The 21,210-nt window shown below is 51.6% G+C and overlaps 1 protein-coding gene across 2 annotated transcripts; it reads right to left on the bottom strand.

Annotated features, from left to right (window-relative positions):
• Positions 1–1,660: 1,660 nt before the first annotated feature.
• Abcd1 (ATP binding cassette subfamily D member 1) lies at positions 1,661–20,910 on the bottom strand. 2 transcript variants are annotated; one of them, XR_013154609.1, is made up of 11 exons: positions 19,559–20,910; positions 16,463–16,643; positions 10,973–11,109; positions 10,734–10,902; positions 9,648–9,742; positions 6,744–6,889; positions 6,114–6,259; positions 3,425–3,509; positions 3,093–3,218; positions 1,981–2,988; positions 1,661–1,887 (listed from the first exon to the last, which is right to left on the bottom strand). XR_013154609.1 is itself a non-coding variant. In XM_077106314.1 (10 exons), exons 1-10 carry the CDS (start codon positions 20,456–20,458, stop codon positions 2,754–2,756), a joined length of 2,220 nt encoding a protein of 739 aa, XP_076962429.1. In that variant the 5' UTR covers positions 20,459–20,910; the 3' UTR covers positions 1,661–2,753. The 2 variants fall into 2 exon arrangements, 1 of the variants encoding a protein (XP_076962429.1); XM_077106314.1 differs by having other exon boundaries at positions 1,661–2,988.
• Between the last annotated feature and the right edge of the window lie 300 nt (positions 20,911–21,210).

Here is a 21,210-nt window from a genome sequence, read left to right as displayed (position 1 = left end):
ATATGTTTTTGAGGTGAAATTCACATGACATAAAATTAATTTCTTTAAAGTGCACTATTTGAGATGGACATGATGGTGCACATCTGTAATCCCAGTGGCTGAGGAGGCTGAGGCAAGAGGATTGCAAGTTCATAAACAGCCTCAGCAACTTAGCCAGGCCCTCAGCAACTTAGGAAGACCTTGTCTCAAAATAAAAAATAAAGCTGGGCGCAGTGGCACACGCCTGTAATCCCAGCAGCTTGGGAGGCTGCAGCAGGAGGATCATTAGTTCAAAGCCAGCCTCAGCAACTTAGTGAGACCCTGAGCAACCTAGCAAGATCCCGACTCTAGATAAAAAATAAAAAAAGGCTGAAAATATGACTCAGTGGGAAAGCATCCCTGAGTTCAATCCTCAGGACCTAAATGAATGAATGAATGAATGAATAAATAAATAAATAAATAAATAAGCAAGCAAGCAAGCAAGCTGCGGATGTGCCTGAGTGGTTAAGTGCCTTTTGGTTCAATCCCCTGTACCCCTCCCCAAAAGGTACACCTTCGACCCATTTCCTTCCTATCCCCCCAGTTCTGGCAATTACTGATCTGCTTTGTGTCTCCATGGACTTGCCTATTGTGAACATTTCATTTAAGTGGAATTATATAACACGCAGCCTTTGGTTGTCTTAGGAAGCATCACGTCTTCAAGATTCATGCTTGCAGGAGCACACTAGCATTTCCTTCCCTTTTATGGTTGAATGATATTGCATTGTGGATATGCCACATTTTGTCCACCCATCTGTCAGTGGACACTTGGTCTGCTATGGATATTCATGTTTGCCTGCATGGCTGTACTCGGTTCTCTTTGGTGCAAAGCCAGGGTGGGAGTGCTGGGCCAGCAGGAATTCTGCTCAGCTTCCCCAGGCTGGCCACACTGCTCTCCTGCCACCCCTTCCATTCCCAGCAGCAGTGTGCTCTGGTCTTTCACTGACCCTCCAGATGAAGTCTCATGGCCTGCTTTAGGCAGAACAGAACCCCATGCTCGGTCCACCTTGGAGAGAACTCTTTGGTGGCTTCTTGCTGCCTCCAGGCAAACTCCAGGCTCCTTAGGAAGACCTACCAGTCAGCTCCTCCTTCCCCCCACAGGCCATCATCATACCCTGTATTTTGCCCCCATTCACTACTGCTGGGCCTTTGCACAAGAGGTGGTTCCCTCTTCCTAGAAGGTTTAGAAGCACAGCACCCCTGCCTTGTGAAGACTCAGCCTTCCCTGCTGCTCAGGGCTGGCCAGGGTTGAGCCCTCCTGCTTCTTGGCAGCTTGCTGGCTTTCCACAGCATTCCTCTCCACAGCTCCTCCTGAGTGACTGGGGGTAATCCCCTCTCTCCAGCACCAGGCTAAGTCCTGCTTTGGCTCAGTCAATATTTTTGTGAAATGTCATTGTCAGTTCCCCTGCCCCAACACCATGTGAATGTAACCCAAGAACATTTCCATTCAGAGAGTCATCCAGAGAAAGCACTGAACCTGTCTTCAGGTAGAATACAGGTGGTGGCTGAGGTGATTTCTCCCTGAGGGGCTTGGGAAGCTAGGTACACTCCTTTCCCAAATTGTCCCACAGCCAACCTCTTGCCCTCCTCCCCCACAACAAGACACAGGCAGGGAGGCGAGACTGCATTTTCTGTAGGATGTTTTTACTGAGGGGACTAAGGGGGGTGCCCCCGCCCACGGGCTGAGGGCCCAGGAAAGGCACACAGCGGTGGTGGGGTCTCTCTTGGCGAGGGCTGGCTTGGTAGAGACAGCGCCCCCTAGGACCCCTCTTTGGCACTGAGCAGGAAACACTGTGCCCTTACTCCCCCTGGCAGGCAGAGCACGCCCCCCAGTGGCGGCTGGCAGTATAGGCTGGTGGGGGGGCCAGGCTTGGCACCCGTGGGAACAGGGCCTGTGGCCTCAGAGGCTGGGCAGCTGGAGGGACTGCGCCTGGTGGCCTCCCCTGCTGGCAGGGTGCTCACATTGGCAATTTAGATGGCTACAAACAGGGAATCCAATAAATTAGGCTGTAGAAGGAGAGAAAGCAAGGGAGTGAATCAGCCAGGCTACATTCTTGTGGCTGGGAGGAACGCTGAGCCATTCTTTCTCCCCAGGGCTCTCTGCGACCACCATGGGGGAGAAGATGCACGCATGGGACTGGCTGGCCCTTGGCCCATCTGGTTGCTTCTATGGCAGGAAAGATGCTTCCTGGAACAGGGGCCTTGGCTGGTTACCCTGGAAGGTGGCAATAGAAGGAAGGACCATGGGGTCTGCAAGGTATTGAAGAGGTAATAACAGGAACTTGAATTTCAGGAGGCAGATGACACACAGTCACCAGGCTTGCCAAGTCTCTGGCTGGTGGCAGTGAGCAGGGGCCTGAGGGGTCCCTGATTGCTTCCTGTGTATGGCTCAACCATACATAGGTGCAGGGTCAGGATTGTGGACTCCCCCCCCCCCAGAGAAAAGTAAAGGACTTGCTGCCCTGAACAGGACAGTTACTGTGGAGCAGCCCCCAGAGTGATGGACAATTTGGGGCAGGAAGTAGGGTGCCACTCTCCATTCCTACTTGCCTGAGGGTGGTGGTATGGGGAAGAAGACAGGTTCCCTGGGGTCTTCTACAAAGGGCAGACCCACAGCAAGGAGGCCAGGAAGAGGTAAAGGCATGCAGGGACTGTGAGGACAGGGTGGGAGCTGCAGTTTCCTTCATGTGATCAGAGAGCCTGGGGAGGGGGAGAGGCAAGGGACTGGGTCCTCGTCAAGTGGGGACACCAGGGCCTGGGAGGCTGGCTGCTGAGGGCTGCTGTGGGGCCATGGCCTCTCCCAGGATTTGGCGGAGCTCCTGGAGGCGCCGCTGCATCTTGGGAATGCCAGCCAGCTGCTGCTCCAGACGCTGTTTCTCCTCGGTCAGGCTCAGGCGGGCAGCTGAGTCCAGCTTCTCGAACTTCCAGCCCCCCTCCCCATCAAACTGCAGCAAATGTGTGTGGTACTTCCTGGCCGGGAGAAGGACAGGGATGTTTGCTGGTAGCTGCCCTCCCCTCCTTGGGTGGCAGCCCCATCCCCCTCCTCCAAGAGTGGACCTCTCTGAGGCACCTACCACAGGGAGGGCCGGTGGGTAATGGAGAGCAGCGCGATGCCTGCATCCTTGGCCGCCTGGAAGATCTTGCCTTCCACGTCTATGCTTACAGCACTGGTGCACTCGTCCAAGAGGGCATACTTGGGCCTTGGTGGAAGACGGCCGACAGGGAGAGATTGTGACCCTCCATTGCCAACCCCTGACCAGGCTCCAACCCCACCCAGCTACGTTCAGGGTAGAATCAAGGCTCCTCCTGGAAGGTGCCTTTGTCTTGAGGAAGGCCCTAGGGAGCACCAATTTCTCTCTGTTGCTGGCTTGGACCACCCCAGATGGCCCGACCACCAGACGCTTACCTGTGGTAGAACATGCGGGCCATGCCGATTCTTTGCTTCTCACCCCCTGACAGGACATCCTTCCAGTCACATATGGCCTCCCAACCTGGCCAGAGGGCAAGGAGCTCCACTCAATTCAATAGGACCCAGTACATGTGTGTGAGGGGCAGGGGTGCTGGGGCTTATGCAGGGAGAGCTAGGGTAACAAGGATGATGGAAAGACAGGGCACATTTGAACCCCAAAGGAGCTTGTCCAGTTGCCTATTTCTGCTGTGTCCTTGTCTGTCTGTGATACTTTAATAACTGAAAGAGTTGGGACCAGAATTCTTCCTCCCCCAAAAGACATATTAAGGTCCTATTTCTGAGAATGCAACCTTATTCAGAAATAGGGTTAGTGCAGGTGTAATTAGTTAATATGAGACTATTAGGGTGGTTCTAATCCAATAGGACTGGTGTGTTTATGAAAAGGGAAAGTTTGGACACAGAGACAAGCAGAGGTGGAAGACAGTATGAAGAGACGGAGAAGATGGCTTCCATTAGCCAAGAAGAGAGGCTTGGAGCAGATTCTTCCCTCACTGCCTCAGAAGGAATCAGCCCTGACACCTCCTTGAACTTGGATGTCCAGCCTCCTGAACTGGGAGAAGATGCACTTCTGTTGTTGAGGCTCCCTATGTGTAGTCCCAGTGGGGTGCCAATGAAGAGCTTGCCAATACCTCCTTCAGTGGGCAGCAGATGCCCATGGCAGAGAGCCCCAGGGATGGACAGAGTGGTCTCCCCTGAATGGAGTTCCTTGCTGGGGGGACTGAGCTACATAGCATGGTCTGGTGCCAGTGCCTTGGCAGGGCTTCCAGGTTGTCCGAGCAGACAGATGAGTAGGGTGATTTGTCAGGATGTTATGCAGAAGGGGTGCCTCCTCTCCTATCATCCATCTGCCTTCCCACAGGACTAGAAGTTTTGCCAGGGCACGTGGCAGCTCAGAATCAAACCATCAAGATTCTATTTTCCACCGGGTATGGTGGCATATGCCTGTAATCCCAGGGCCTTGGGAGGCTAAGGCAGGAAGATCACAAGTTCAAAGCCAGCCTTAGCAAAACCAAGATGCTAAGCAACTTAGTGAGACCCTGTCTCTAAATAAAATATAAAATAGGGTTGAGGATGTGGCTCAGTGGCCAAGTGCCCTGAGTTCAATGCCTAGTACTCCTGCGTCCCCCAAAAGAGTACTTTCTAGCTTGCCCTGCAGTGAGGTATTACTGTGTGACTAAATTCTGTACAATGGGATAGGAATGTGAGTGTCACACATGTGGCAGCTGATGGAACCTTCTTTGAAAGATAGAAGGCAAGCCTCTCCCCTCTACTTCCTTTATCTCATAGCAGGGGACATGTATGTGATGGCTGCCCCAGCTGTCTTGGATCATGAAGTGACTTTGGGAATGGAGGCCATACATAATAGAATAGCCTGGATTCCCAGAGCCTGCACAGAGAGGGGCCACCCCCTCCAACTGTGGCCTACTTTTTTTTGGGACTCAGCACAGTAGGCTAAACTTTTGAGTCACTACGGGGCAGCATAATTCTGTTATAGCTAAACTCAATCCTAGTAGGTTGTGATGACTGGCCACAAGTCCTAGGCCTTCAGGGGCACCACAGAGGACAGGAGCAGGGATGTCCTTCCAGGTTGAAGGTGGCAGGAACAAAAGAAGTAAGGCCAGGCCAGGGGAAATATGGGGATGAAGCTCCGAAGTGAGCAGATCTACAGTGACCTCACCTCTTGTTCCCCTTTTCTATATGGGCAGGTGACAATACCTGGGGAAAATCTTCCTGAATCCTCATACCCCCTGCCATTTTTTGAAAATGCACTAGTGCTCCTCACAGGAGTTATTGCATTTAATGCTGCAGGTGAAGAGTCAGAGAAGTGAAGTCTTTGTGCAAGGGCATCTTCTATCTAAGTGGGGGAGGCAGGAAACAGAACCCAGATGCTTAGACTTCATTAAGAAACTCAGCGATGGCCTCCATTCTGTGCCTGTAGTAGGGCAGCCCTCTCTTTCTTCCCCTGGGCACAATGGACATTGCAGACAAGCACTGTCCCTCCATAAGCCTTTTCTTCTCTGAAACAACTTCTTTTGCCAGCTGTCCCTCCCTCCTAAGGACTCTTCCAAGAGTCCCCTCTGTCTCTGCTCTCCCCATCCACATTTCAAGCCTCTGCATACAAAGCCTGGCCAGGGCACTTGCCCATTGCCTGGAGGAGGGCCATCTTGTTGAAATGCAAAACTAACCTGTCACTTTCTCTGACTATACCCATTTAAGGGCTTTTGACGCCTCTCAGGGCAAGTCCAGGCTTCCATGGCCCACTGTGAGCCAGCATCTCCCTGCCACAGAGCCTATGCTATACTCTGCCCTGAAGTCCCTTGATTCCCAGGTTGGGTAACTTCTTAATGTTCCACAGTTCTTGGCTCAGGCCTCTCTTCTCTGAGAAAGGGTGTCCTGGGCTCCTAAAGAGAGCCTTGTTGAAAGTCCCCTTGGGGTTACCTGTTTACTGCCTGTCCTTCCTGGTAGGTGGGGCTTGCAGCAAGCACTTTGGACTCTAAGTTGATGAGATAATCCTCATCCCCCTGGGCTGGGGATGGCAACAGGTTTCCCATCAGGGTCTTGGAACAAAGGGCAATTGATTGCTCCCTGCAGTGGATGATAAACTGGATAGCAGCCCCACCCCTACCTCCTTCCCGCTGCAGGATATGGTGGAGGTGAACGATGTCCAGGATGGCTTCCAGCTGCTGCTCGGAGTAGCCCTTCCTCCGCATGTCCTCCACTGAGTCTGGGTAGATCACCTGGTCACGCAAGGAGCCCACGGACATGTAGGGCCTGTGGGAAAGCTGAGTGTTCACTGAGGGCAGCGTGGCCCTGTTTCTGTGAGGGTGTCTGTGCCTGAGTGGGCTCTATGGTGGCCCTGGCTGAACACAGAGCCTTCTAGGTGGTACATGCCCACCATGCCCATACACCCACCCACACTAACATGTGCACCACACATACATTAACATGTGCAGGCATACAGTGTGTGTGCACCCCCCAACATCTGTGGGTACCGTGCACCAACCCTCCCACCCAGATTTTAAATGGACAGAGCGGATGGGGGCGGGAAGGGAGGGCACAGGCCTCACAGCCCCTGACCAGCTCAGAGATAATGTCTTGTATCTTTTCCTAAGGGGCAGATTCTAACATTTCCCTGGACCTCTGTTGTAAGCCTCCAAGTGCACAGGTGGGAAGAGGTGGGGCACAGATATCTGGGAACAGGGCTCCATCTCCAGCAGCCTGCTGGGGAGGCCTCTCCTGTGGCTGGCCTCCTTACCTTTGTGGGATGTAGAACATACGCTGGGGTGGGGGCTTATAGAGTACACCACCGTACGTGGGCCAAAGCCCGCCCAAGATCCGGAAAAGAGAGCTCTTGCCACAGCCATTGGGGCCCGTGATGAGCAGGTGCATGCCTTCTTCTACCTGCAGAGGCAGCGAGGCAGCAGACTGTGACACCTAGGCATGGGCCTCCTTTTGCCACACCCTGTGGCTTCCTTCCTAGCCTCAGAAGGCTCCCTCTATCCTAGGCTGGCAGATAGGCCATTCTCAATCTTTTGGTAAGGGATTTTAGGATCAGAGGGATGGGGTCCAGCATCCAGAGCCCTATACGAACACCTGGCCCAACATGCAAGGAAATAGACAAGACCTGGTCCTGTCCCCTAAGGTCCCAATATGCCCAGAAAGCACAGGCCAGCACAAGAGGAAGGGTGTGTTCCAAGACAGTCAATGTTACCCTCAATTCCACTTCACTGGGAGTTCAAGCACAGGATCAAGAGCCCCAATCCCTTTTAGGAGCTGCCCAGGGCGAGGCACTTTCCTTACAGTTCTCACTTATAATCCAAACCTCCACTGCCCATCTCCCTGCCCCCATAGTCCTCTTCATGTCCACAGGTGCCAGGGGGACACAAAATGCCTTTGTGGCCCGTGGGCTTAGCATCAAGCACGTCAGAGTCCTCCAGGTTCCTGGTTAGCCTGCTGCGTTATCTGTGCTGGACTTAGGGAAATGTGGTGCATAGGAAGGAGGGGTCAGAGTGCAGCGAGGCTCTGTCCCAGCCTGTCAGATTCACAGTGAGCACCGATGCTGGCAGGTGTTAGAGAGAGCCCAGGGCATGGAGTTAGGAACCCTGGAGCAGAGATTCCCTGGCCACCACCAGCATGGTCACACATTGTGTCTTCCCTCTCTCAGTGTGTGTTTCCTTATCTGTGAAAGCCACAGATAACAACACCATGCACAGGGCTCCTGGGAAGATTTAAGGTTCTAGCATTTGGTTTACTTTGGGCAGTGTAATGAGTCAAATTTTGACCCCCAAATTCATGTGTTGGAATCCTCACCCCCACTACCTCCGAGTGTGACCTTATTTGGAGATTGGGTTGTTGCAGATACAACTGGTTAAATTAACAGGCAGTCCTACTGGAGTTGTCTCTAATCCAACAAGGCTGGTATCCTTACCAGAAGGGGAGATTTGCACACAACACATGCAGAGGGAGGACGTCATGTGAAGACAGGTCGGGGTGGTGCAGCAGAAGCAAAGGAACGCCTAGGATTTGCTGCAAACCAGAAGCTGGGAGGGGCCCATGCCAGATTCTCCCACACAGCCCCCAGAGGGAACCCATCCTGCCAACACCTCAGCACCTTGATGTACACATCTGGCCTTCAGAACTGGGAAGAGTCCATTTCTGGTGTTAAAACCACCCAGTCTGTGGTAACTTTGTAGGCCAACCCCAGAACATTCACACCATCATGTGACTCTTAACTCTAGAGGGCAAGAGGAGACAAGAGGGCTACAGGATCACTCAGGACTCTGCCCCTGCTCTTCCACCCGCCACTGCCCCTTCTCCCCTGGCCTTGTTTTCTAACCAGCTGTGTCCCTTTTCACCTCAGGATCTTTGCCTCCTTGGGCTTCTTCCAGGTTAGCCTGGAAACCACTCATCTTGGATCCACTAGCAACTGGCTGCTCCCCAGCCCCTAGAGTGACCAATACCAGGGGTAATGTGGATCACATCACTGTGTTGTGCTACGTTGGATAGTGACACATGCCCTGCCTCCATCTGGCTCTCAGGGGCCTTCTCCCATCTTTGTCCCCTCCAGGCCTAGGCACTCCCCCCTCCTCTTGCCCTTCCCTGCAGGAACATGGCAGGCCCTGGTGCCTCCTCCCTCAGTCCTTTGTTCCAGTCATGTCTATCCATCCTCCTGTCTATGACTCCTAAGTGAAGCTTCACTGGACCTCCACTCACCCCTAGGATGGTGACCATTATTTTTTCAGCCCCTGCTATACTCTGGACAGCTGTCTAATTGGGGTCCTTTGTACCACTGTAGTGCCCCCCAGAGTGAGGACACCTTGAGGGCATGGGCCTCCTAATTTATCTCTGGTTTCCAGTACTTATCCTAGAGTTCAGGGAACATTGGTCAAATGAATGAAGAAAGGAATGAATCCCTCTTACTTCCTCCCCGTTCCCCTGCTCATTCTTCCTCTTACTCCATTGCTCCTTGCCCTTACCCAAAGCCCTGATGGGGCACAAAGGTGATCAGTAGATGGTTTAACTCCCAGAAATTCCATTCCACAACCTCTCCAGGGCCTGGGAGCACTCCTCAGTGAATAGCTCTGTGCCCACCACATAGACCCTGTACAGGGAGCTTCTCAAAGCAGATGGGACAGGTACCTAGCCTGGAAAGCAGAGGGCCCCAGATGGAGAGAGCAGCAATCTCCTCCCCTGCAGCTGGAGTGGAATGAGAGCCCCCAAGTCTTGGCTCTTTCAGGATGTTTGGAAGCTGGCAACAATCAGACCAGAAACACTTGTGTAACTGTTGGCCAATCTTGGTGATAGTCTCTTTTATCAGCTCTGACTCTATTGCCTCAGAACACAGAGGCACGTTGGTCTCTCATCTTGACCTTGACCCATCTGCCATGTACATCTGGGGACAATGGCTACTGCCAGCACAGTCAGGTGGGAAGCCAAAGGCTTGGGCTTGCAGATGGCAGATGGCCAGGACCCAAAGCCATGTATCCTGGACCTGTCAACTAAGTCTACATGATAAGCACTTCCTCATCAGGCACGCTTTCCCTGTTCAACCTGTCATTTTTATTTATTTATTTACTTATTTATTTGTGCTGGAGATGGAACCCAGGGCCTCACATAAGCCAGGCAAGTATTCTATCACATTCCCAGCCCACTGACTTACCCTGATGTTGAGGCTGGCCACTACGACCTCTCCTGTGGGCGTGATGATGGGGATGTTCTCGCAGATAATCCCCTGCTCCACGTCTACTACTTTGCCTGCAGAGAGAGTGCAAGGAGAGAGGATAGGCAGCAGTGTTTTGGTGGGTTCTGTGTGCCCCTGGCTGCCCTCCCTTGCTTCCTCAGTAGTAAACCAGTGTATATTCAATTGGCATGGTGCAGTACTAGGTCCTTGGGTAAAACAGCCAGGCCTTCTGACAGGCAGATCTCCCCTTTCCCAGTGTCTAGTACTGTGTGTGGGCTGCCACCCTATGGTCTTCTTGGAACCAGTGGCATCAAGTGTCTACTCCTGCTCTGTGGCCCTACCCTCCTGGCACCATGTCAAAGCCAACTCCAATGTCCAGGTCCCTCTTCCTATTGTATTATTGTAATCTGACAGCTGGCTAAACCCTCGCTCCATGCTTGCACACTGCCTTGAATTTTCTCTGGCTGCCCTTCATGGATGCATGATCCCCTACACTCAAGGACTACCTGCCTTTCTCTCCTCTCTTCTCTTCTTCTTCCTCCTCCTCCCCTTCTTCTTCTTTCCCTCCTCACTTCCTTCCTTTCTTTGATATTGGAGATTGAATCCATGGGTGCTCTACCACTAGTCATATCCCTAGCCATTTAAATTTTTAATTTCGAGATAGAATCTATCTGAGTTGCTAAGGCTGTCCTGGAACTTGCAATCCTCCCCTGACTCAGCCTCCTGAGTACCTGGATTATGGGCATATGCCACTATGCCTGGCTACACCCCCTTGTCCCCACTTTCTTAACCAATAATTCATCCAGGGCACTCAGGAGTCTGCATTAGCAGTCTAGCTGGCAGCAACGACTCTAAGAAGGCACGTTGCTGAACCAGCACCTCCTGAAGAAACCCTCCCTAGGGACCCTACTAAACCTGGTGAAAGTTTTCAATGACCCTGCTGGGAAGCCCTCTCTCCTGGATAGACTGGATAATCCCTGAGTGTCAGGATGGGAACAAAGCCCAGGCAGCAAGTAGTGAGGCAGGGATGAGAGGGGGTGCTCTGCGTGGGGGAGACCACCATACCTTGGATCTTCAAGGGCCCTTCCACACGAACACCAGATCGTACCATGGTCCCACACCATGTCTGACTGTCCTCTGTCTCGCCTGGTCTCTTGAAACGACAGTGCTGGACATCTTCAAATACCTGGAACATCTCATGAACCCGTGCTGTGTAGCCAGCTAGCTCTGTCACCTGTAAGAAGAGCAACATGGACTTAGCCCTGGCCAGCTATTGGCAGGGGTGGGGGCTGTGCTATGGTTACCTCCTTGTAGGATGACATGATCCGCTCAGTGGCATCTGCAGCAGCTGTGAGGAGGTTGCGGGCAATAGTGAAGGCTTCTGTGCGCTCACTCACAAGCTCTTCCTTCTCCAAGGCTGCCTTCTTCATGTCTTCCGAGTCTGCCCACCAGTGGAAGGGGTGGAGGAGGAGAGACAGTGGAAAGTCAAAATGAGCCACCAGGGGAAAGAAAGCTGGATACATACATGCACATAAGAGTGATCCCTACCTCACACCAAATACCAAAACTAACTCCAAGGGGATCAGAGATTGATGTGTATAAGAGCTAAGTCTACAAAAGCAGAAGAAAACAAAGATAAAACTTCATGTCTTTGGATATGGCAACAGTTCCTTAACTATGACATCAAAAGCACAAGTAACTAAAGAAAAATAGATTAATTGAACAGCACCAAAATCCAACACTTCTGGACACCAAAGAACATCGTCAAGAAAGTGAACAGGGCCAGTATGGTGGTGAATGCCTGTAATCCCAGTGACTCAAGAGGCTGAGGCAAGAGGATTGTAAGTTTGAGAGCAACCTCAACAACTTAGTGACACCCTAAAGACTTAATGAGACCCTGACTCAAAACAAAACAAAAAAAGTTTTAAAAGGGCTGGGGTTATGGCTCAGTGGTTAAGTGCCCCTGGGTTCAATCCCTGGTCCCCAACCCCCTTCCCCCAAAAAGGACTGGGGATTCAGCTTGGTGGTAGAGCACTCTGGGTTCAATTCTCAGTACTGCCAGGAAAAAAAAGAAAGAAAGAAAGAAGATAACATATGCACTGGGAGAAAACATTTGTAAGCTACATATCTGGTAAAGGTGTAGTACGCAGAATACATAAAGAACTTCCACAACTCAACCAAAGATAGACAACCCAATCAAACAACCAGCAAAAGATCTGAATAGATATTTGTCCAGAGAACGTATGCCAATGGCCATTAAGCTCATGAAAAAAATGTTCAACATCATTAGTCATTAGGGAGATACAAACGAATACTACCCAGAGATAGCACCTCATCCCCACAAGTGTGGCTATAAAATAGGGAAATAATAAGCACTTGCCAGGATGAGAGGTTGGACCCTCATCCACTGCACATGGGAGATAAAATGGTGCAGCTGCTCTAGAAAACAGTATGGCACTTCCTCACAAAGTTAAAACTAGAATTACCAGAGGACCCATCCAGGAATTTCATTCCTAGCTATATATCTACGAGAAACAAAACTGTATGCCCACATAGAAATGCTCACAGTAGAACTATCCAGTATAGCCAAAAGGTGCAAACAATCCAGATGTCCATTGGTGGATGAATGGATAAAGAAATTGTGGTACAAGCTGGCAATGGTGTCACATGTCAGTAATCCCAGCAACTCAGGAGGCTGAAGCAGGAGGATTCCAAGTTTGAGGCCAGCCTCAACAACTTAGTGAGACACTGTTTCATAATAAAATAAAATTTAAAAAGGGCTGGGGATGTAGCTTAGCAGTTCAATCCCCAGTACTGCAAAGAAAAACATATACACACACAATGGAATATTATTTGGCTATAAAAAGGAATGATGTACTGATTCATCTCATCACATAGATGAACCTTGAAATAATTATGCTCAGTGAAAGAAGCCAGTCATAAAAGGTCAATATCATATGATTCTATTTCTACGAAATGTCCAGAATGAGCAAATCCATAGATTGAATGTAAATTAGTGGATGCCAGGGGCTGGGCAGGGAAGGATTAAGGAATGACTGATAATGGGTCTGCAGTTTCTTTTTGGGGTGTAAAAATGTTCTGTATGTAGATAGTGGTGATGGTTGCACAACTCTGTGGATATATTAAAAAAACCACTTAATTGTTCATTTTTAAAGGCTGATTGATCCCAGTGCAGTGGTGCATGCCTGTAATCCCAGATATACAGGAGAGCAAGGCAAAAGGATCACAAGTTGGAGGCCACCTGGGCAACTTAGCAAGACCCTGTCTCAAAACAACAAATAGAAATGGCTATGGATTAGGTCAGTGGTAGAGCACTCCAGGGTTCATTTCTCCAGTACCACAAAACAAAACAAAACAAAACAAAAAAAACAACAACCAACAAAAGGCTAAATTACATGGTCTGTTAATCACATCTCAGTAACTTTAAGAAAATAAGTTACAGGAACATGACTTTGTTTCTTGACACAACCAGCTCCTCTCACCTGGACTGTCCCAGCCTCTGGATTTCCTCATCTAATGCCCAGAGCTGTCTTTGAAACATGAATATCTCACTTCCTGGCCTCCCTGGGGCCCATTCTCCCTCATGACCCTTTGAGCTATGATCTCTGACCTCTGTGGCAATGGCTATCTTGTTTGCTCCCAAGAACTGCTCCAGTCTGAACCTGCTTTTCTGTCAGTCTAGATCCCACTGTATGCCCTTCAACCATGTTTGACCTTGGGAGTCTCCAGAGGAGCAAGGTTTTTACACAAGGAATCTGGAAATCTGGCAATGAGGAGTGTGGGTGGGTGAGTAGTGAGCAACTACCAGAGAAGCTCCAGGGCCCAGGGCCCCTGGGACTGAACTGGGAAGGAACACTATCCAAGGACATATGTGATCCTGAAGTGAGAGCCTCAGAGATCAATGACAGGGAGGGGCAAAAAAGGGATAGTGCACCCTTGGATGGACAGAGCACCTCACATTGCCTACTGGGGCCTGGCCCAGGAAACCAGGTATATAAACTGGGTGTGGGGTAAATTTTAATCCTCCAAATCTAAGGTCCTGAGCCTTTCTTCCCACAGTGCCCTCTAGGAAGGGTAGGAATACAAGTCCTCTTCCTCAATGTCCTGATAGAGTGGACAAAGGGAAGGGGGTCCACAAGTCTGGCACCTTCCTGGAGACAGAACTCACACAGCTAACTGCCCCCTGCAGGTCCCTGTTAGTACCTTAGGAAGCTGAAGGCCTGGCTGCAGCACAGCAGGCCAGACCTTTGGGATGGAGTGGGTGATAGGTTGTGTTCCTTTCCTGGGCCCTCCAGGCCTGTCACATAGGCTTATCTAAATCTTCCCTAGTAGTTAAGTGCCTGTCTTCTCCCACTGGCTCTCTTTGAAGCACCTGGAGCCCTCACTTGCCTCCAGGTACTAGGGGTACTGCAGGGATAAAACAGACAAATATCTACCCTTATACAGCTCTCAGTGGAAGGCGGGGAGAAAGGGAGGAATTCCACAAAGAAGTGACACATGCTGTTTGGGAGAGGGGAAAGGAAGGAGAGAGGGATGGTGGTCAAGGCAGGCCTTGCTTACCTGATACCTGGGAGCAAAGCTCTGGCAGAGAAAGGGACAGAGCCTCAGGGGCAGCAGAGGAAAGAACATTCCTGGCAGGGCACACAGCAGGCGCAAGGACCCTGAGTCCATGAATGCATGGTATTTAGGAAAATAACAAGGAGGCCCCTAAGACATAAGTGGGGCCAGCAAGGAGGATGGGAACATTCTTTGTATATTTTCTAAAGGTTACTAGCTATGAGGGCCAGGTGGCAGGGGCAGGAGCTCACTCTTTTTTTTTTTTTTTTTGATACTGAGGCTTGATCCCAGGGGTGATTTACCACTTTATTTATTTACTTACTTACTTACTTTGGTGCCAGGGATTGAACTCAGGATCACTTGGCCACCGAGCTACATCCCTAGCCCTATTTTTTTAAATTTTTAAAAAAATATTTATTTTTTAGTTGTACTTAGACACAATACCTTTATTTCACTTATTTATTTTTATGTGGTGCTGAGGATCAAACCCAGGATCTCAAGGCAAGGGCTCTACTGCTGAGCCACAACCCCAGCCCCCTAATTTGTATTTTATTTAGAGACAAAGTCTCACTGAGTTGCTTATCACCTCAACATTACTGAGGCTGGCTTTGAACTTGCGGGGGAAAAAAAAGAGAGGGAAAAAAAATAAGAGAAACTTCGGTTTCTAAAACAAGTCAGACTTAGATACATATATGTATAACTGAAAACCCTCTTATCAAACTAGCTAAACTAGAACATCTTTTAAAGCAGAACTGAGCTTGAAAGAAAGCAGATGGGAATGGTGAATTAGACCCCCAAGAACTTCAGATCATCAAGCCTTTGGATAGATACTGTGAAATAAGCATGACTAATATGATATGCAGCATAAAAGGAGCAGACAAAAGAGGAGTAAGTAAGATACAAAAACAGTTTAAAATTTCAATCTGAAAAGTTCTATTTTCAAATTTCTATCTGAAGTAGAATCAAATAGAACTTATAGAAAATAGTCAATGAGAAGTAAAAAAACAATTCAACTTAGATGTGATAAAAAACTGGTGAGCTGGAGAATTAGTGAGCAGAAAGAACACTGAAAACCCTGAATTTTCGAAGGATACAGAAGTCTCCAGCATGAGAAACAGAAACCTACACCTAAACGCAGAATGCTACAGGGAAAGAGAAAATTATAAAGGCACCCAGAGAGAAAATGCAGGTTACTAACAATTAAACCAATCACAGATTTTTTTTTTCCAACAGTAATGGAAGTGAGTCGACAATGGAATACCGACAAAGGGCTGAGAGAAATTAACTGTCCACCTAGATTTCTGTACCCAACCTAAACTTAGCTCAGGAATAAAGACAATTGCAGACAACAAAATAATTGAGAATGTCCCAGGTTGAAATGCATCCTGAAAGAATTTTTAAAAATGTCTACCTGGAAGAAGGAAATGGAACATGGAGAGGTAGACTGAGGTATAATGACTGAATGCCAAGCAGGTAAGTCTACACACCCAAGGGACTTTGCTTCATTTTCCATTTAGCTGGTGGCAGCTAAAGCATAGCTAAGAACAAAAACCATGTGAAACCAAACTTCATGCTGGGCTGTGCAATGGGGATTGGTTCTCCAAGGCCCTATGTTCTAAAGTCTAGGAAAAAGGGAGATATTGATTAACCTGAGACTTAGAAACTTCTCAAGAGTAACTGCTGAAAGTCTGAAATTAAAATGAATGAGCTGCAAACCAGTAAAGGAACAAAATGGGAACAAAGACAACCTGACCAATAACAGGATGGGCTTACTGCTCCCCTAAAAGGCTTCAGGGAAGAGAGATAGATCTCTATCCTCTGAAACCTGCAAGGGCTACTTTAGAGGTGGGAAAACCAAGGCTGGGCCCATGAAGGAGCTCACCCAAGGTACTCTCCAAATCCTCCCACCTCCAAGTTACAGTTGGGCTGAGGACAGGTGAGCAAGGGTGCACGTGCATGGTAGAGTCGCATGCAGTGTTCCTGGGTTGTGGTCCCAGGCTCCGTTGGGCAGTACAAGGAATGTGCTGGGTGAACGGCAACAAGAAGCTATGAAAAGAGCTTGACTTCTGGTAATCTTATGATGCTATCAGGGGCTCAACATCCCCAGTCAAATGGGGAGGCGGCCAGCTGAGCACTGGGTCCTTGCAAACCTAGCACCCAGTACTATAGGAAAAAACAGGGACCCTGTCTCATTTTCCCAGAGCCCCGGCTCTCACCTGACTCTGAATAGCCAGTCGCAGTAATAATGGGGACGGCCACCATGAGCAGGCCCGAGGCACTCCACACATACTTCATGAGGAATTGCTCCAGCATGACGTACCACAGACGTTCCAAAAGAATGAGGTTGATCTGCGAAGCCAGGTTCTGGTAGGAGTGCTGCAGCTGTGCCAGCTCCACCTGCCAGGATGACACATACCAAGAGGCCCTGTGGCAACTCCTGTGGGGGTGATGGTGAGAATCTCCAAGTACTGCTCACACATACTTCACCGTTTAATGGCCATGACCAGGCTAAGAGCTGGGGGTTACAATTGGGGTGAGGCCATGTCCCAATGTGGGTAGTGGTGATGAGAAGGGACTGCCTGAAGTCATAGTGTAGTATACCTGTCCCCTCTTCCCACTATCTCTCTAGCTAGTATACTCACCACTCCCCTCTCTGTACCCTGGGTGGCCTCTGCATGAGGGGCTCTGGACTCCCTCAGCACCACCCCCATCAGCTCTAATTTTTTTTCTTTTTTTGGTACTGGGGATTAAACTCAGGAGCACTTAACCACTGAGCCACATCCCCAGCCCTTTTTGATACATTATTTAGAGACAGGGTCTCACTGAGTTGCTTACGGCCTACCTACGTTGCTGAGGCTGGCTTTGAATTTGAAATCTTCCTGCCACAGCCTCCTGAGCCACTGGGATTACAGGTATGTGACACCGCACAGGCTAGCTCTAACTTTTCTACCCTAAACCAAGCAAAGAGCAGTACAAGAGAGCAAAAGGTAGTATTCTTGGCTTTGACAACCTCCGGCTACTTTCCAGGGTTCCTGTCCATGAGAAACTTGCACTGCTTTTTCCCACCCAAACCAGGAGGGTATGTTCCCCAGCGGTCTGCATCCCAGCCTGGTTCTCTCTCCCTCAGCAATGGGTAGGCCCTTGTGCATTGGCTACTACTTCCTGATAGGTCAGGATTGGGTAGGTGCCTCTGCAGGGAACTAAGTGGTAGCAGCAGTCAGATAGGTAGGGGAGGACAGAGGTGTTGGAAAGTGCTCCTGGCAAGGTGGCTACTGGGTCCTATATTTTCTGGTTCAGTACAGGTACACATGCCTTGGCCCTGACTCCCATGCTTAACTGATGAGGGATGCCCAGCCTGGCATCATTTGCCAAGTGCTTTCACATCTATTTGATTTACACCCATATCACAGCACATGTATACTCATGTCCACTGTAGGACACTGAGGCCCAGAGAGACAAAGTGCTCTGCCCAAGCTCACATTGCCTGAAGGAAGCAGGCAGTACAGGAATGTGGAACACACTGGCAGGGCTGTTAGGAGAACCAGATTCTTATAAATGATGCTTTGACTTGTTAAGAAAGGTTTACTTTGTTCTCAAGCAAGAGGTTGTGTGCATGTGTGTGTATTTAAATGAGCAGCCTCATTGAAACCCTAGTAAAAGGAAATACTCTGCTGTTCGGCCATTGGAGTAACATTTCCCAGTCCGTCACTTCTGTCCTAACCAGTTGATCTGAATCCAGGCCCTTGTCCATGGGGACATCAGCCAGTGGGACTTGAGTGAGCCACATGCCTGCACAGCAAGGGCAATCAACCCACCTCTGGGGGCCTGTCACCCCACACAGCTTTCCAGCTGAGGCCTATTCAGACTAGCCAAGAATGCACACAGGGCCCTCCACCCTGGCAAATGAATGACTTCCTGAAGCCAGGGCCAGAGGAAGTTCTTCAAAGAACCTGCCCCTAGCACCTGGTGCTGCTCCCATAGCTAAGCTTTCCTCAGGCCCAATTTCCTGTTCCTGAAGTGACTGCGTCTCCTCTGAGCACCCTTATGATCCAGGCTCGTGCTGGGAGTTGGCAGGAGTGCCAGCCAAGGCTGACGATGTAGCTGCAGGTGATGTGCCAAGCACCTCACCCAAGGCCACGGCTGCCTGCCAAGGCCCTGCAGCCTGGCATGCAGGAGAACAGGGAAGCGGGAGGGGATACTGAAGAAGGCCAGGCACTTTTCTCCTAATCTGAAACCTGATCCCACCTGGAATGTCTCTGAAGTTCAGAGTTTGGGGACAAGCCCTTTAAAAAAAAAAAAAAAAACAGATGCAACCCTGCTTCTTTACTTGATGTGCAACCAATGAGACAGGGTCCAGGGGCAAGAGGCCACCTGACCTAGGGAATACATACTGGCCTTTAGGAGTTGGATGTCACCGCGCCCCTCCCCCCAAGGCATTCAGGAACCGAAAATGGAGTTGCAGAGAATAAGACCTGAGGCAGCTGCAACCCCAGGCAGGAGGAAGGGGAGGGGCTGCAATGATAAAGGGAGCATTGGCCTGGAGTAACCTTTCCCAGTGCCTGCCCATCAGCGTAGGCCCACCAGGGATCCTTGAGCCTGGGACCTAGGCGGAAGGGCAGCCACGCTGGGGGCAGGGCTGCTGCCGGGTGGGCAGGAAGTGTGTCCTGCCGCGGTGGCGGCTGGGGCTAGGCATACACAGCCCAGGGCTGCGGGGAGGAGGCTAAGTTGGTCTGTAACTCGGCAGACCCACGGCCTTGGGCCTTGACCCTGAGTGCTGCCACCGCCTCCACCGAGTGGCCTGGCCGCTGAGCTGGGCGATGCTCGTTAACCTCGGCTTGGGCTGAGTCATGCCCATAATGCCGGCCAGTTCTGGTGGACGCCAGCCTTCAAAGGGCCCAGGGAGAGGCTGGGCAGTAGGCTGCGTCCTACCATCTCTGCTCCCAGATGGCAGGAGTCTCCTCCTGGCTGGCTGCAGCATTGGAGTGAGCCAGAATGCTATCGTCTCAAACCGCTAGGATCTGCAGCTCCAAGTCCAGGGCAAGCTCACCAAGGTAGCAAAGCAAAGAAGCAGAAGTAGATCAGAGTTGCACAGGCAGCAGGCACAGGCCTACTCCTACCTGGTTGTCCTGCTTTTCCTTTTCTGCACCTAAGACCACAGCCATCCAAGGCCTCACCCATCCCCAGGCCCCTTTCCATGGCCCACTGCACCTTTAGCATCAGCCCCAATCAGCCCTGGGCTTTCCCCACCCTGCCTGCCCTGGGCCTCCCAGCTGCATGCTCTATTACATGCCCAGCGCCCCAAACTGCCCCACCTCATGGCCCCCATAGAAGGCGATTTCTTCCGAGTTGGCCACTACACGAGAGTGCATGTAGCGCAGCTCCCCCTTCCGACGTGCCTCCTCTGCCACCAACTCTCCAAACTTGGGTGAGAAGGCCCTTAGCACGTTGGCCGTGAGGAACACCACGAGGCCAGCAATGGCGGAGGGCCAAGCAGTACCAGCTCCACGTGAGCGGGCTGCACGAAGCAGCGTGTAGGAGGTCACAGCCACGTCCAGGAGTGGCTTGGTCAGATTAGAATAGAGGTGGGCCACAGAGGCAGCGAAGGCCACCACATCCTCTGTCAGAGACTGGTCAGGATTGCGCAGCCGCCCGTCCATGTTGCTCACTCTATAGTAGGTCTGCTGGGAGAAGTAGAGGCTGTAGGCATGGGCCACCAGACGGCTGCGGAAAGACAGGGCCAGCTGACCCTCCAGGTAGCGGATGGCGCTGTTGATGAAGGTGGCAGGGAGAGCGATGAGGAGCCACTGTAGCAGCTGCCAGCTGAAGGCCCGTGGGTCCTTGCGCACGATGCAGCGGGCCAGCCGACCGTCCAGGCGGGCCACATATACCGATAGGAAAGTCCGGCTCACCAGGGCAGCAGAGTGCAGTGCCAGCAGCGCCGTCTCCCGGCACAGGACTCGAGGGAACAGCAGCCGCAGAAGCACCAGGAGCCGCTGCAGAAATACTCGGTTCATGCCAGCCTTGGCCGCTGTGGCCCCCAGGGCCTCTTGCGTGGGGTCTCCAGCCGGCACCTGAGGGCCCCTGGACGAAGCCAGGCACTGGCGCACCAGAGGGTAGATTTTGTGGACTCCGTAGGCTGTGAGGGCCAGGACCACAGCTGTGCGCCTCAGCATGGTCACCCGCGAGGGCCGTGGGGTGGAGAGCACCGGCATGTCACCTGGACTGGCAGGCAGCTTGGGGCTGGGAGTGATGCCTGAGGCAGGTGCTGGAAAGGGCTGTTGCTGACCCCTAGGCTCGTTGTCTAGGCAACTGGTAACCTTGCAGTGGTCCCTAAGACTGTCGCTTTAGGCCCTCGGGGTGGTCCTAGGGCCCCTGATGTGGGTGGGCTCAGGGCCCTCCAGGGTCGCCGCCTCTTCAGGCAGACCAGATAGAGGAACTTGGCTTCCCTCTCCTGTCAATCCCCTAGCCCCTGAGATGAGAGCCTCGAGAGATCTCGGGCAGAGGGTATCTCTTCCCCTCCTCCTCCTCCCCTGGTGGCGCCCCTTCCCGGGGCACGGGGTGCGTCCGTCCGCTTCGCAGCCTGGCTGAAGCGACAGTGACTCCGCCACCGGCCCAGAATCCCCACCCATCCAGCCCTCCCCAGGGGCGAGCCAGGGGAAGGAGAGGAGGCGGAGGAGGGACGAGAGGCGGAGTCCAGGCGCGGGGCGCTCCACCCCGTTCTCGCTGCACGCCGGTCCCGCCCCCCACCACAGAGACGAGGGACGACCCGGCAGGCTAGAGCAGTTGCCCTTGTTTTCCCGCCAAGGCTCCGCCCCACCCCGCCCCCTGTGCATCCGGAGTGCCCAAGGCACCGCGGACAGCCGCCCGCTGCGAGGCGCCGCTTCCTCTGAAGCCCTTGGAGACAGGCCCTAATCTGGCGAGCGAGGCGGGAAGAAGCCGTGGGCGGAGCCGCCGGGGCCTCGCG

This window comes from Callospermophilus lateralis, chromosome X, assembly GCF_048772815.1.
Source record: "Callospermophilus lateralis isolate mCalLat2 chromosome X, mCalLat2.hap1, whole genome shotgun sequence".
Lineage (NCBI taxonomy): Eukaryota > Metazoa > Chordata > Mammalia > Rodentia > Sciuridae > Callospermophilus > Callospermophilus lateralis.
This window is presented reverse-complemented; position numbering and strand designations above follow the sequence as displayed.